This window comes from Vanessa tameamea, chromosome 6 (genome assembly GCF_037043105.1).
Source record: "Vanessa tameamea isolate UH-Manoa-2023 chromosome 6, ilVanTame1 primary haplotype, whole genome shotgun sequence".
Taxonomy (NCBI): Eukaryota; Metazoa; Arthropoda; class Insecta; order Lepidoptera; family Nymphalidae; genus Vanessa; species Vanessa tameamea.
This window is the reverse complement of record NC_087314.1, coordinates 12,357,227-12,374,493: the sequence shown is the minus strand read 5'-3', so window position 1 is coordinate 12,374,493 and position 17,267 is coordinate 12,357,227. Positions and strand designations below refer to the sequence as shown.

General features: G+C 32.7%; 2 protein-coding genes across 2 annotated transcripts; both read left to right on the top strand.

The window, feature by feature from the left end:
• Positions 1 to 2,890: 2,890 nt before the first annotated feature.
• Positions 2,891 to 3,780, top strand: LOC113396373 (uncharacterized). Its single transcript, XM_026634290.2, has one exon. The coding sequence runs from the start codon at positions 2,941 to 2,943 to the stop codon at positions 3,718 to 3,720; it is 780 nt and encodes a 259-aa protein (XP_026490075.2). The 5' UTR covers positions 2,891 to 2,940; the 3' UTR covers positions 3,721 to 3,780.
• Positions 3,781 to 6,311: 2,531 nt separating this feature from the next.
• On the top strand, positions 6,312 to 16,732 carry LOC113396364 (interferon-related developmental regulator 1). Its single transcript, XM_026634278.2, has 9 exons — positions 6,312 to 6,602; positions 7,294 to 7,413; positions 9,229 to 9,476; positions 9,617 to 9,715; positions 9,831 to 9,938; positions 13,968 to 14,150; positions 14,338 to 14,535; positions 14,765 to 14,983; positions 15,457 to 16,732. The coding sequence occupies exons 1-9, from the start codon at positions 6,572 to 6,574 to the stop codon at positions 15,541 to 15,543; spliced, it is 1,293 nt and encodes a 430-aa protein (XP_026490063.1). The 5' UTR covers positions 6,312 to 6,571; the 3' UTR covers positions 15,544 to 16,732.
• Positions 16,733 to 17,267: the final 535 nt, after the last annotated feature.

Below are 17,267 nucleotides of genomic sequence, written 5' to 3'. Positions count from 1 at the left end.
GCGTCAATTTGTTAATTAAAAGCTAGATAATTTACTACCATTTTGTTACCGCTGCGAAGGTAATAATTTGTTAATTATTATCAAAGACTACAATTGTATATTTATTATAAATTTCAGTAATAATTAAAATTAAAAAAAAAGAAATATTCTGCATTAATTTGATGCTGTTGCCAATATGGACGTATAAGATTTTATTGGGTACATTAACAATTCGCTGAATCTTAAATTCATAATGAATCACGACTCTGATGATCACGAAAAATGTTGCGGCTGCATTTTGTAAACGATACATTGCATAATAAATTAATCATAATAAGTGTATACGTATTGTATTACATCAAAAAGTATCATTAAAATTAATTCAAGGGCCACTTGAATCTAGATACTCGAATTAGTATATCCTGTAATAACGTCTAAAGCCACTGCATCTTATAAACTTATACATTAACAGTAGCGCAAGGATGTCTGTTTGTAATTTATTGAATATTTTAAAGGTATATTCTTAAAGTGAAATTTCGTTGGCCACGATGGAAAAAAAATTCAAGGTCAAATATGAGTGAAATGCTTTCGACGCATAAAGTTTTTACCGTGGCATGTACCTACTGTGTTGCGAATTGAAGGGTCAGTGCTTAGTGGACGCATTGTTTTTTTTCATTTGTCATGGTGTAATTAAACGCAACCTATAGCAACACTTATTTCAAAAATATCAACGACTATATTTTCCATTGCAAATAAAATTATTATATAAACTTAACACTTTTATTTATTTTGCTTTCTTGGGTAATCAACTCAACTTATTTCACTTAAACATATAAATTAAAGTAAATTATAAAATTGCTTATTAGTCAAACTGCTTATATTAATCAGATGCAAAACCGCGCGCTAGATACTCGTTTTATTATAATAAAGCAACAGTCACTATAGCGATGCATTATTCAATTAGACTGATAACACTTAAGAAGATTACTGCTAATAAAATTGTAATGCCTTGTTTCCGAGACGCGTGGGCCACTCGAGAAACGGCTAGTGTGACCCCAACCTAACCACGACAACCAAGATACAGCGAACTTTGAAGAAAACAACATTTAGGAAGTACCTACCAATTATATCTAACTACAACTAGTGAATACATTAATCTATTCATTATTTGTAATTAAATAAATGTTTAAATATATGTTTTACGAGTTTATTAGAGAAAATTTACCCCAATGTAACATTTTTTACACTCTCAACCTATATTTAAAAACTAAACGTTAACATTGAACTTAGCTTAACTAAAAAATACCTTATGATTTGATTGCGTTTGTATGATCGCTGCATACTCGGCAGCTCGGCAAGTAAACTCTATTGATAGTACATAATCGCTTTGATTATCTTAGTCATACTATTTTGTAGTAACGTTGAATCATGCTACTCATCTCATGCTATTACCTAATGAAATTATACCACTATCATAGAATACAAACCGTTTGTTTATTGTTTATAAAAAACAAATATACCTTTATACCTGGGAATATATTATGTAATATATTGAAAAGAGTTATATGTTTACTAGGTACTCTAACATCTAATTCCTCATATATGAAAAAACAGAAATGCCCTGAATTAATTAATTTATTTATGTTTAGCCTCGGGATATAATGTAAGGATTTGTAACGATATCAGGCGTTTAAAAGTTTAAATTAAAGTATTTTCAAGTAAATAAACTCACATACATGAACCCTGAAAACATAACGTTCCATTTTTGGGCAGACGTGTAGAAAAGATTTCAAACTTATTCCGCCACGCTGATCTATTTTATCAACGTACCTTAACCGACGATTAAAGCGGTTCGTCTAAGCAAATATCACTGAATTTTCATGTGCCTTATTTATGATTATCCCATATTCGACCATGAAGAAAGTTCTAAGTGTCGGATTTTATCCGACATCTCGACAAAATTTTAAGTTTCACCCGCACCACCTAGATGTCCGAAAATCCACAACAGCGCAATTTTTAAGTCATTTTCTGCCTGGCACAACCACTCTGAGTAACCAGCTTTCGCCGGTGGTTTTCCGACCCGATACGACATGGAAACATTCAAGAATATAGCGTACTCCTTCCTTAAAGGCCGGCAACACAGCCCGGCGTTGTAGATGTCCATGGGCGGTGGTAGTCACCATCAGGTGACCCTCCTGCTCGTTTGCCACTTATCATATAAAAAAAACCTTGTGTATATTTTCTGCTAGATATTAGATCTATGATCTAACTTCTTATCATCAAAATATTATGACATTCTTTAATAATAGCAAACAAATATTCTGAAGGTTGTTTGATAAAAATCAGTGAGAGGAAGTATTATATCAGTCGTAGCTACAAAGCAGGCGCTTAAGAGCAGATTAGATCAATCTAGCTCGCGAAATTGATGACACATTTCATGAGTAATTTTCACAAGGAGCCGGCACCTTAAACCCACAACTGCTGATGACTTTGTACACTGTATTATAAAATATTATTTTAAATGAAAAAAAAGTCACAATTTATTTTTCTTTTATGCGATACCATTTACTCAAATTATACTTATTTACTACATTTTATTATATTTATCTACTTACTTGCATAATATTGATATAAATTGCAGTGTGTATATGTATATTCTTTTATATTATTACGCTTAATAGAAAAACCGCAATAAAAGCTAATTAAATATTTATCTTTTTAGTTATGACAGCTGTAGTAATTCCATTACTAATTGCTTAGGAGATATCCGCCCAAATTTAATACCACCCCTAGCAAAAACCCAATTATACGTTTGTCTATCAATTACAAATGATGAAAAAAATTCCCTTTAATCCAAAGGGATCCGTTGAACGGTTAAGTGTTGGAGTTTAATAAACTGTTTAATTAAGGACGCGTCAGATCGGGAGGGAACAGTTTGGTGCGCGCGCGCGTCCCGACACCATGCTGGTGTTGACGCTCTTTCTTCTTACGAGCTCTATCGAAGCGCGAACATTTAACATAACCCACCTTTTAGTACCCGAAGTTGTACCTCCTGGACAAGAAGAAGTCGAAATAGAGTGTCGATACGACGCCAACTTCACTCTACTAAACTGGTTTAAGGAGCCAAACGAATTTTTCCGCTACAAACCTGGTCGCGCACCAAGTACGAGGTCTTTCCCTGTCCTCGGTATCGGGAGGGTCGAACTTATAGCCTGTGGACCGACGGCTTGTCGTCTCAAACTCGGAGCCCTTACAGAAGAAGCCACTGGGTTATACAGGTGCGATATTGAGCGAGATGTTACGCCGTACAAGTTCGCAACGCGTAAAGCATACATGGAAGTTCACGGACATGAACATAGAAAACCTTTACTGGAAGGCTTGGGTGAAGAGTTCGGAGAAGGCGATGACATGCGTGCCTACTGCCGAGGTGATCCCGACACAGAACTCCGTTGGTACCTCAACGGACGCGAGCTAGAAGAAATGAGAGGTTCCACGACATTAAAGAGGAAGAGTTCTCGTTTAATTTTCCTAGGTATTCCGCCAATGGTGACAGTTCAGTGTGCTGAGTTCAAATTTGGTAAACTATATGGCTCTAATCAAGAAAAAGCCCGCTGGAAGAATAGTATTGGAAATGACGAAAGGCCACAAGAGCAGAGGAATGAGGCCAACACTTTGAAAATATATTCAAATTTTGTTAGTATGTGTAGTTTATATATATTATTTATTAAAGTTGTGAAATAGTTACCTATGAGATTTGATGTCCAAAAATAAATGGTTCCTTAAATATAATACAGTTGTAAAATATTTTTCATTTTAAATATATATAAGTATTATGAGATATGTGTATTCAAATTAATAAAATTAAAAAAATCTATTCATGTTTTTATGAGTTTATTAATTGGATAAACCTTAGTCCTCATGACAAATCATGCTTAATTTTGGAATTTGCTTACATTTATGTATGTCCATATTCAAAAATCATTTGATATATATTTATTATAGTACGCTATTATACTTTACAAACAATTTTATATATGTTCAAAGTATATATTTATCTCTTCACACCGTTGTTAATTTTGTAAAAACTGTGTTACTTTATCACCGATTTTAATATTTTTAGTGATTATTGTTTTCTTTCAACAGACAAAGGTTAACTGTTCAATTTATACCTGAATTCTTGTATTATTTTTATATGTTAGGTTGTTTGTAGATAATAATTTGTGTAAACTATATTATATTAAACATAATTATGTCACAAGTTATTTCTCTAATAAAGCTTGACAAAAAGCTGTAATCAGACCTGTAAGCTTTTTATGCTTAGATCTTATTATGTAAAGATTTGATTTCCGAATGTATTTCTGTCTGCCTCTATAATTTTGCCAAGAGACAAATTGAACCACAAAACATTATTACTTGAATTCAAATTAAATTGTCATTAGTGTTGTTTGTCTATAATAAAGGATATAAAATATATAATAAAGGAAATACAACCATAAAATTGTGGGAAAAATGTAGGTGAGCTGAACTGATGTGATTTCACATTCCATTTTTGTAATTACATTTTATTGAAAAATGGTGTGTCAATTTTTTGTCTGTTAAATGCTGAATTCAATTAAATATACTACCTAATTTACGCAGACTTTTATTACTTTATACTTAAAAAATATTTTATTATTCCAAAATGAAAAAATACAATGTTTTACAGTTAGCCAATAATACATAAGAGGTACGTCAGAAGATGCAGCTCGTTTCGATGAAGGTTTTAGTATAAGTTTAAAGGAAGTGTGGTGCTACATAAGTATAATATATTCACAAAAGTAGCTGTACCTACTCCGCAATTTCATCCGCGTTAAAATTTGACGTAATAAGTGTGAATTTTATGTTCTTTTAAATACTTAAATAATATAATCAAAAATGACGCCATAATATACATATTATATAACTAATCATTGACGAAAAATTATCGGTGACTAATCCAGCATTAAATTTATCATAACAAAATAATTAATAATTACATGACTTAATCTCCTCTAAAAAAAAGATTTTTTATCAGAATAAAACTTCCATAATATTCGTATTATTTTTTTTATTTAGTAGTTTATTTTTATTGACAAATCCTTTTTTTCTTTTTCGCGGCTAGCGTAGCTGTAGATCATTGGTTCGTATCGCTCAGTGGGACTATTATGGTTAGAACTTAGAGCATAGCAACTGTTGCTATCAAATATTTGTTGCGTATTGATACCAAATCAAAACAAATCAAATAAAAAAAAATCAGTATTGTGGACCTATGCAGTAACATAATACTCCATAGAATTAAATTATTGACTGCAACATTCATCAATCCGTAACAAATATTTGATAGCTACAGTTGCTATGCTCTAACCGTAATAGCCCCACAGAGCAATAGAAGTTACTAAGTTTTTTATAAATTCATGAAATTCGTAACATGGATTTGCTACTTTGAATTTAATACGCGTCCAGTTTCAGGAAATGTTGTTAATATTAGTGACTTATTATATATAATATTTCACCTTATTAATCCACACTATATTTTTTTAATATGAAGGGCACAATAATACTTTGTATGTAAAGTAATGCTATTTACGCGATATTTTAACCCAACTTTAATTAGGTTGCGGCTATACAGTTGTGTTTAGTAAGTAACTAATTAAGTATCTAAATAGCCTACCGGTCGTGGCGAGAAGCCTTACTGTAGCTTGAATCTTTAACACTTTACATCTACATACATAGTTACTTATGTTCCGCCATACGAGGTGATCCCGATAAGGACATTTAACTATAGTAAAACCGGAGACCATGTGAATGTAATAATATTAAATATAACAATAAAGTAGTTGTACCTGTTATTAAAAATTATGAAATAATTTATATAGCAAAATTCCATTAATTATTAAGTAACTTTAATCCATGAAATTTGGAAAAGTTGCTTAATATTATTCTTAAACAAAAGTATTCTTATTTACAAAACATTGTGTAAATGTGAAAAAATACACGATCCCTTTTCTTTGAATAGATATTACGAAATATTGCACCACGTTCATAAATAGTAATGTAATGTTGCCAGTTACTAAAAAAAATGTTTAAACATTATATACACTATTCCCTAACGTATGTTCCTAGCCTTTCTTGCATCTTCCTTTCATTGCATGCTAATATTTTTTTATGAATAACAGTGGAACATAGTGGATAACAGTCAATAAGTAATCAAATTATACAAGTAATTATAATCATTAAAAAAAAAAGTAGGTTGTTTTACAATACTTATATGTTAACACCATTCAAAATGGCGGACAAAATGGTGGAAAAACCCCTGCTAATGCGCCCCTTTATATGACAAGCTGTCAGACGCCATTGCGCAAATAAGCGGAGTCGTGTGTGCATGATACACGGTTAAACATGTTAAAAAGTTTTTCTGAAATTTTAGTTTTATTTTATATTTGGTGCCCAAATTGTTCTATAAGAACTGATATATTATACTTTTCTCCGTCTTGATCAAGTGTGAAACGTAGTTAATTAACTAGTGAATATATTTAATTTTTCCATTAGCAGTTCGTCAGAAATCACTATCACCATGCCTAAAGGAAAGAAAAAAGGAAAATACGGTATGTTTTTATATGGTTTCTACAATGAGGATTGGTGTAATACGTTAAATCAATGCTGGGTTTGGAATTTGCCAAGAATGATATCACGCGGCGACCTTGTGTTCACAGTCTCCGTTTACATTCATGACAAGTCAACGTACATTAGCCCGCTCAGATTAGCGATAAATCTCTTTTAGACCATATGCTTGCAATAATTTCGAAATAGAACCTAATAACTTCCCTATTTCACAAGCGTTAGAATGTAATAAACTTTCACGATTTCATAACAAATGCCCCACATGCGAGTAACCTTTTAACGTGCATAGTCGATATTTTTTTTATCAAATAATTAAATTGTTTGACCTTGAAGCTAATTATCTTAAAATTATATAATAAAATATTGTTAGTACGTGTTAGGTAATTATTTTTATTTACTAAACAAGTACTATATGATCATTTCCTTATGATTTATTGTTCAAACAAAATTTTCATAATAATTTGCAAAATTCAAAATTAATTTATAAAAATATTTATACAACAATATAAAACAAATAAATATTGACTTTTCGAGTTCAATATTGTTATTGTTGCTATTACAATTTGATTGATGAAGGTTCAATGAATACTGAACAAGTTCAAAATAATATAGTGCGAAAATATACTTTAAATCTTTTCATAAACTGGATAAAAAATGGATAAAATTCTCTTTCAGAACACAGGAGAACAGAAGTCCCTTACTCGTCAGATGAAGATGCTGGTATTGATATAACCAATGACAACTATTCGGAGACCTCAGGTGCATCGGACCTCAGAAGCAATCATGATGATGCTGGTATGTATGTTTACTACTATAAGGGTTACCCATCCAAACACCAGACAACAGTTAAAAAATATGTATATATTATTAAATATATAAGAATAAAGTTACCTTTTACAATATTTAACAAGCTATTCGTAAAATTAATAAATAGATATAGTAGAGGGCCAGTCAATGAATCTGTGTAATGAGTGTTTTTTTGCATTATTAATAGCTTAAATTAAAAAGTTAAAAAAGAAAAATTGACCGAAAGTAAGAGGTGGAAGGCGGAATAAAATGGTTATAGGAAAGATTTCAATTTTATATTTAATAAATTATGTTTACATAGTAACTTTAATGTTAATTTCTAAGATTTTCGCAAAAATAACGAAATTTAAAAAAATTTAAAAATTATTGTCTCCTATATATATTATCACCTTTATACCAGCATTCCCTTGAGACCCAAGATCAAGTTTTCCTTCTGAAAATATTACTTTAAACTAATATAATTAAAGGAAAACTATGGATAATTTATAATAAAAAAAAATGAGATCGGCCAAATTTATTTTTTTAACCTTTTTCTATATACTATTAAAAACACATATCCAAAATTTTGATAAAGATTCATTGACTGGCCCTGGATTCCGAGGTATAAAGCTTAAAGCGCTTCACAAATAATGTCCAATTACTTGAAATTGTTAAAAATTGAGAATTTAAAGAATTATTATCAGTTTCACACACAATTATATATGCAATCTGTACTTATATAATTTTGCTATTTCAATGTTTTTGTGATTATAAGGTGAATCATTATAATCTATATAATATAGATTGTAGCAACAATAATAATTTTCTTTGTGTTTGATTAGTCATACACACAAACAGCTGAGAATGATTGACTTGTTTCTGATTCTTTACCTCTTGTACTAAATAATTACACATATTTAGTTTATGGCTTTACAGCTTCAGTTAGTAGCTACTTGCCTTAAAAATTAATAAAGTTTCAATTAGTGTTTATATATTGTTATGATAAAAGTCAATGAAACAATACAACTTTAACAACATTTTTTCATAAAGTGCTAGTATATATCTTACATTAAGTCTTAAATACATATTTATGCAAATGTTTAAATGAATTGGTATGAAGGTTGCCAAGATCTGTTAAATTATCAACCACAAACCTAAAAGCTAAAAATATACTAATAAGTATAAATACTCTGCTGTGGCTAACCCTAGGTTATTATGGAATGGTAATTGTACCATATACACAAATATTTCATATTTATATGAATAATCCAACACACCTGTTTGTTAACACTATTGTCAATTTTTAAATTTTTTCATTTGATTTCTTACATAGAAACAGTTCGTCATTAAACATTGTAGATTGATGTTGCATAGTGACTCTAAGATTGGCCACAAGTTTAAAATAATTGTCTCCTCACATGAGAAATCATATTAAATTACCCAGGAGCTAGTTCAAGCTAGTTATGTGCAATTATAAAAATAGTTAAAAAACGTTAAATAATGTATAAATAATATTAACTTTGATAAGATAAAGCATTGCTCGTAAAATATCATAACATATATGATATACTACCTAATTGCAACATAGAAATGATGTACGTAATATTGTTTTTTAAACAAAGTAATAAAATTTAACAAGCCATGCAACGTCAGTTTCAATCAAGCTTATCAGTTTTATGGAGAAATTTTATATCCGAACTGATTAAAAAATCGAACGTATACAAATGCATTTTGTATACATTTGCAACTTCATCAAATTGTTACTATGCAAATTGACAGAAAAATTATTTCAATTTTGAATATCATAATGTCCTTCTATTTTAGAAAACGAGATCCAAGAGAAGTTGGAAGAAAAGGTCTTAGAGATAATCGACGCGTTGAGCGCGAGAGCCAACGCAGCGCGCGCCGCGGCCCTCGTGGCGCTGCGCAACGCGCTGCAGCGCCGCCACCTCGCGCACCTGCTCAGCGGCCAGCGCGTCACCCTGGCCGAGCACGTCACCAAGGCGCTGCGCCGCGGCCGCGACGGCGAGCGCCGCGCGGCGGCGGCCGTCGTGCCCATACTGGCCCTGCAGGTGTGTAACGTTCTAGTGATGACATGGTTATAACAGCTTTACAATGTTCATAAGATCTTTACTTGTTCTTAGTAAGTAAGAATCTATTTTTTATAAATATAGTTGGTAAAAATGCATCCAGTCAAAATACTTATTTTTAGATTGGTGAAGAGGGTACTGAAGAATTTCTATCAGAAGTACGTCCGGCTCTTGCGGCTGCAGCTATCGACAAATCGGCTTCACTTGACACACGCACTGAGGTAAGGACATTCTCCAAAATAAGTTATTTACCAAAATAATGTATAATTTTAAAATTAGCACAAATTTCCTAAGAACAATATTTGAATGTCAATGTCACTTTTGATTTTTCTGCAGTGCTGCTCATCATTAGCGGTGCTGTGCTATCTGTTAGAGGAAGATCTTACAGAGGTGCTTGAGATCATGCGCATGTATGAAACTATCTTCAGCGGCAGTTATCTTAAGGTATGTTTATCTACCATTTAATTTTCAGAAACAGATATAACTAATATATTTTTAAATTGATAATATGAAATAATGATTTTATTTACATCAGAGGTTGCAACTAACATTATAATTGTGGTAATAAATTTGTTTGTTTATATATTGCTTCACTAAAGATGGTGCTGATTTTATCGCCTCTCAACTTAATAGCATAATTTCAAGCCACGAAACCCGGGGCTGTTGATTGAGCTTAAACAACCTTACAAAAATTCACTATTATGTGTGAGCAATGAAAAATTATTAACAATAATATAGTTGTTTGGTTTGTTCACTTATAATATTAAGTTGAAAATAACTTTACAAAGGTAAAAAATTATATATAATAGAAGATTAAATCTTATTGAAGACTGCGTCATCAAACGTTCCTACTATAATTAGCTAATATTATTCATAATCTATAAACTTTTTGAAAAATAATAACACAAACAAGGAAATGAAACAACTAGGTATAAAAACGGAGCGCGGTCAGTAGATACTAATTATGTTAAACAATACGGAACACATATCTTTTTAAAATCAAGAGTCAAGGTCATCGGCTCGGCCAATAATATCAAAAGGCATCGACCCGTCGCTGATATATATTTTCAATGTCAGCGTCGAAGTTTAATAGTACCTGATTTATGTATTTATCTATTTTATGTTATTGTTTATACCTTATTATTTATCATACAACGAAAAGTGATCGGCATTTTAAATTTATTACGAAATAAAATATTGTTTAAGAGCGTAGTTTGTAAGCGTGAGAATTTATTTTAGAACACACACATAGGTACTTTTCAATAATACAGTTGCATTGTGCAGTGTATCGTACGCATCCCCGGAGATAATTAGTTGCTTGTTTTCGGTGTAACGAATAAATTAAATTTTCATTGCGCGTTCATAACGTAGGATTTATAAAAATACATTTAATTACGAGTAATGTATTAGCTATAAGGTTGTCACTCGCAAACGCAATTATAAATTATTTGTTAGCATAGGGTGCGGTCAGAGTGCATTAAGATGCCAAATATTCATTATGAGTTTTATTGTTTCAACTGCTTTCGTCTAACTAAATAATAATAATTATTTTCTTGATATTTTAAGGTTGGTAGATATACCGAATTAAATTAAAGTAAAGACACATTAAATAATCACTTCTTAAATTTTTAAACATAAATAACGGAGTTAAATATAATTTTTTTCAATATTCTATTTTTAAGTAAAATATTCGAAAAAAATATTTTAAATCAACTTCTAGTCCATTTCGGTACAAATACTATTTTTCATAGTGAGCAATTCGATTTTACAAGAGGTCGCTCGACAACTGATGCGAGAATAGCACTTCTTAAACATATTTACGATGCTTGACAAAAATCACAGAATGCTATTGGAGTATTCTGTGATTTATCTAAAGCATTTGATTGTGTAGAACACGAGACGCTTCTTTATAAGCTCAAATACTACGGTATTAAAGGTAAAGCTCTTGATCTCATTGCTTCATATTTAAGTCAAAGAGTCCAGCAAGTTTTCATTAATGGCATAAAGTTTTCTGGATCTACGTTAAAAATGAGTGTTCCACAAGGATCAATTTTGGGTCCCTTTCTATTTCTAGTATATATAAATGATCTTCCTTTTTATGTTAAAGGTATTTGTGATATAATGTTGTTTGTTGACGATACTTCACTGATTTTTAAGGTAGACAGGAAAAACTGACTATGACGATGTGAACGGTGCATTATCACAGATACACGATTGGTTTACAGTAAATAATTTAGTTTTGAATACTCAAAAAACAAAATGTGTAGTTTTTACCCTACTAAATTTTAGAAAGCAAAATTATAATATATCTTTAAATGGTGGCCGTCTTGATGTAGCCAATACTACGGTTTTTTTTTGGGAATAGCATTGGATTCCAAACTTCAGTGGAGTCCTCATTTATCGTCTCTGACAGGAAGACTCAGCTCCGCAGCATACGCGGTTAGAAAAGTTAGACAACTAACTAATATTGGTACCGCTAGTCTAGTATATTTTGGTTATTTTCACAGTATTATTTCATATGGCATATTACTTTGGGGTAATGCTGCAGATATTGAATCTGTTTTTATTTTACAAAAGAGAGCAAACCGGTCTATTTATAATCTTGGAGCTAGAGACTCTCTTCGGGATGTTTTTAATAAAGTAGGAATACTCACTGTTGTAAATGTAAAATAAATGGGGTACTTTCGTACGCCATGGGGTAGATTCATATAGGGTAATTAAAAAGCCAATTAAAATCGTTAAATTTTTATTAATTATTACAAAAATATTTATTTATTAAAGAACTAACTTAATAATATGTGACGTGACTAATGGTCGATAAATCTTTCCTGAGAAAAATAACAAAAATAAAATCGTTCATCCTTCGTTTACTTTTTGATTATTCTAAACTTTACAATCAGTATATATGAGATGTTTACAATAATTTTGTATGGCATCGTTGTACATTCTTTGATAATACAACGATCCTTCAGATTCCTATGAATTACTATTATTATTGTCTTACGACTTCTGGTGTTATAGGAAGATATGTTTTTATGCATTTTATTTCATAAAAAATAATTTTGATATACTGGTGGTTAATGAAATTTAAGGGGGCACATTCGTACGCGTACGAATATACCCCCTGTCTAACTGTCCGAATGCACCCGATGCCTTTACACAAAATTAAAATACAACTATACATATACAAAATCTAAATTAGTTTCACAAATATAACAATTGAAACTCAAATTAAACAATGTTAATATTAATCAATCATCACCATTTTGTAAAAAACATAACAATTCTACTTACAATTACGAACTAAGCTAAGGTAAAAAATTTACTTAAAAAATTGGTAAGTAGTGTTTCTAAGGTTTCATACCTTATGGGTAAAAACGCGACCTTATTATTAAGACTCCACTGTCCGTCCCTCTGTCTGTCCGTACGTCTGTCGGTCACCAGGCTGTATGTCATGAATCTAGACAATTAAAATTTTCACAGATTTTTTTTTTAATTGTTACATACTGTTTATTTTTTAATTATTCCTTTATTTTTTTATGTGTTCGATAATTTTCTTTACGTTTTCCCATTTAATTCTGAAATAGATAGAAATTAAATAGATAGAAGCAAAGATGAGGAAAACAATAACCGGTTAGTAATACTTACTTACTGAGTTCATCTGGTTTCTTGAAAAGTAAAAATTAACAATTGCGTCCCACGACACTCGCGCCCCACCCTTATGCTAACTTGTCTATGTGTGCGTAGACGTTTTGCGAAATTATAAGAGTCGGCTCGAAATAAAAATTGACGTGCTCTCACCTTGGGCTCTGGGGAGGGACTGAAAATTTATTGACAGCGATGTCGAATAATAAGTCAAAACCGTCAAATTATTTTCTCCATACTAAAATGTATGGACGCCGAATGCCAAAAAGTAAGCAATATTTAAATAAAAATTACTATAATATTGTGAGATATAATAGAAATTGAACACGGTGAACTTATTGTTTACACTTTTGTGTCCCCATTTAACCAAAAATACATGTATAAACTAGCCGCTAAATAGCTTAAAAAATGTTAATAGAAAAGGTCGATTTCAGTGTTTGGAGTGATGTTGACGATTAATTTACCAGGTTATTGATACAAATTTTATAAATATCACGCGGTGAAACTTGAGATATATCTATTGAGATACTGAATGTATTTTTTTATTCATAATCAATGCTCCAGTTTTAAGATATTTCGAAAATAGTAAGCGCTATTTAGGCGTTCCGCAAGGACTGTCCTCTTAACGTTACTTGCGACGTTACTACTTTTAATTTCAATTATAATATATAATATTTTGTAATTTTAGCGGTCATTCATCTAATTTTCTCCTATTGCTAAACAAGTTATTATAAAATTGTCATTTATTTTTCGTAAGTATATTATAAAATCGGCGTATGTCATTGAAATAAAGTGAGCGAGAGGAAGTAACGTAGCGGGTCCTTGCAGGGAGACGGCAGCGTGAAGGTGTCGGGCGCGGCCGTGGAGGAGGGCGCGTGGCACGCCGCGGCGCTGGACGGCTGGGCGCTGCTGCTGCTGCTCGCCGAGCCCGCGCACGCTAGAGCTCTGCTCGCCGACCGACAGCCCTCCTTCCAGCGACTCGCTGAGCTGCTCGACGCTTGCAGCCTCGAGGTATGCCTTTATCAGCAATCGTAATGTACCTCGTGGTCTAAAGCGTTTACCCTTACGCGACGAGCTGTTTAAAACAAACAGGCAGAGACTGCAGCTATCATTTACTACAGCAATTTCCTCTCGAACGACGACTTACAATTATAAGATCTAGTGGCATCTGTCAGTAAACGCGTCTGTTAATTCCCAGGTGCGTTTGGCGGCGGGCGGCGCCCTGGCCATCGCGCACGAGCGCGTGAGCGGAGACGACGACGAATACGACTGGCCCGAGGAGCAGGACGTGCTGCCGCGCCTCGAGCAACTCGCGCGGGACTCGCACAAGTACCGCGCCAAGCGAGACCGCAAGCTGCAGCGCGCCACCTTCAGGGACATCCTCAAGTACTTCGAGGTGAGGACACCACACATCACGTTCAACTGTACGAGCGATCGATCGAATGTAGCGAGACTATGATATATTATAATTTTAAGATTATCTCATTGTATACATATTTAGAAAAATATGAATAGAACAGTTTCGAGTTCCTTGCTAGTTATTGGTAGTAACGGCGTTGAAAACCGGCGACAAGTTTAAGTTACATCAATAGTGATGTGTAATTCTCAACGTCCATCGCTCGCAGGACGGCAGCGTGGGCAGCGAGCGCGTGCGCGTGGGCGGCGAGGCGCTGTCGCTGAACACGTGGGGCGCGCGCGTGGCGTACGGCGCGCTGGCGGGCGCGCTGGGCGCCGGGCTCGTGGCGCTCACGCCGCACTGCGCCGCGCTGCGCAGCGCGCTCGACCTCGAGCCGCCGCACGACGCGCCGCCCGTCGCGCTGCGCAAGCTCAACAAGCTGCAGCGGGTGACTGACCACACATATATTATATGCTAGATATAGCTTACGAACTATCCGACTTTTCTCAACTGTATCACTTACACGCATATGTATGGATGCATGTCTTTTATAGTCTTTGATCGCGACTAGGAGATAGTTTCGGGTAAACGAGTGAAGACTACGGACTAACTGACTTCCGTACCGAACTTTAAAAATTACGAAAATGACTTCTGTGTACATTTTAATTGTCTAACCCTTATTGAACCCTCAGAAGAATTATTTTCAAAAACTTATACTTTGGCACCTTTATTTTATAAAAAAACAGCTGTTTAATTAAAAATGCTCTTGCATGATAGACAATGTTACACTTTGGCGATGTGTCAAAGGCAGAAGAAACGTTTATTTAACTTTTCTGCATCTTTGTTAATAAATATATCTAACATGTACTCAATTAGTATTAGTAATAATCGTAAAAATAATGAGTTTAATTAATTTTTCAGCATCTTCAAAATACTGCGGCGTGTAAAGCGCGCACCGTGGCGAGGAACAAGAGCAGAGACAAGCGCTCGGCCGCATTCGCCCTTTGAGAATAATAAAATATTTTAGCCACGGAATCTCTAGAAAAACAATATGGCCGGTTCCGACGTTCACAAACTCAGCATTAGATTCGAGCTTAGTTTTACGCTAGCATTAGATTGTTAGCTTAAAATAAAGTACCAAAGAAAATTCCCGTTGGTATTGTTTGAAAACAATGTTGGAACCGAGTTTGAGGCCTGCAATTCGTTTCACCTTTAAATTGTGCACACTGAACATATCCCATTGCTCTAATTATTTACAATGTCTTATTTTATGGTAATGGAATAGAATGATCATTAGGATAATAGAATGATCATAACACAGAACACAGAGTATACTAGAAGTGGCATTAAACATGCATACACCAATAAAACCCAGATTATTGTAAATAGTGTAAAATATAAATGTCAACATATTATGATAAAGAGTTTTATTACATAATTTCAACATCTTATTTTACTTAAAACAAAACCTGTGCCACTTCTACTATACTCCCAAAACGGCAATTCTGTAGGAAACAAAAACGATACACGATGACGAAATCAATATGAAAATTTTTGATGTTTATGACTCCTTTCTAATACAATAATTCTGTGTTGTATTTTAGTATCGCATGACAACAAATTATCGTGTGTCGAACCTGTTTCTCACAGAATTTGCTCGCTGTTCTTAAAGACTACAGTTTTAATAAGTAAATTGTATACCCAATGACATGTATCGTCATATATTTTATTTATGTGATTTTTAGTTAAACTAGTTTGTATAAAAACTTGATAACTTACTCCTGAACTTGGTAAATTGGTCGGCATTCCGAACTAACTCCGCAAGCTGCCATTAGATATTTCAATTATATTTAATTAATCTTTATTTTTAACTGTTATATTTATTAATATTATATCGACAGATGTTATTGATTAGTCAAATTGCTAGTATTCCTGGTTGTATTAATAATTTCTTTAATCTTTATCAAGTTTGGAGTAAGGGAGTATGTTTTATTTCGGTTGATATAATTGATATTTCTAATATGATTTGTACTGTGTTTGTATATTTTTATGAGTTACGGTTAACAGTACAGTTCATATACTTTTACGAAATTTCTCTGTAAATATTATTTTGTATTTTGTTACCTGCGGCCGAATATGTACACTAACTAGGCTAATTAGTACACGGAATGTTGAAATAATATTTATAATGAGAATACCAATTTGTTTTATTTAACAATCCTTTTGACTTGTTTGACATAATGTTTCACTTCACAAACATGTTTAAAAGTTATTAAACGAGAACCAAATTATTAAATAAAACTTATTACAAACGAACAAAGAGTAAAAAAAGGATATGCATATTTCCTACTAATAACAATTCCACTTAAATACATTGTCTTAAATGTGTACTACTAAACAAGCTGTTGCAAAATATAAATTATGTCACAGTGACGGAAAAGGGAAAGTAAGCGGGAGGTTAATTAGCCGAGAGGATCATTTAGATGTGTCAATAGTTTTTATCTTTTTCGTTTGCCTCTGAGAGTATTATAGTGAACTTATTTGATTCCATAATGGTTATAATTGTAATTATATTAAGTATTTTAAGTAGATTAGACAATAATTATAACAACATTTAATTAACATAACAGATCAAGGTTAGAACCTAGAAAAAAACAGAAATTGATCTAAAGTACTTGAAAAATGCCATCAAAAATCTTTATTGTTCTCTGAGAATATTTTTACAGTATCGA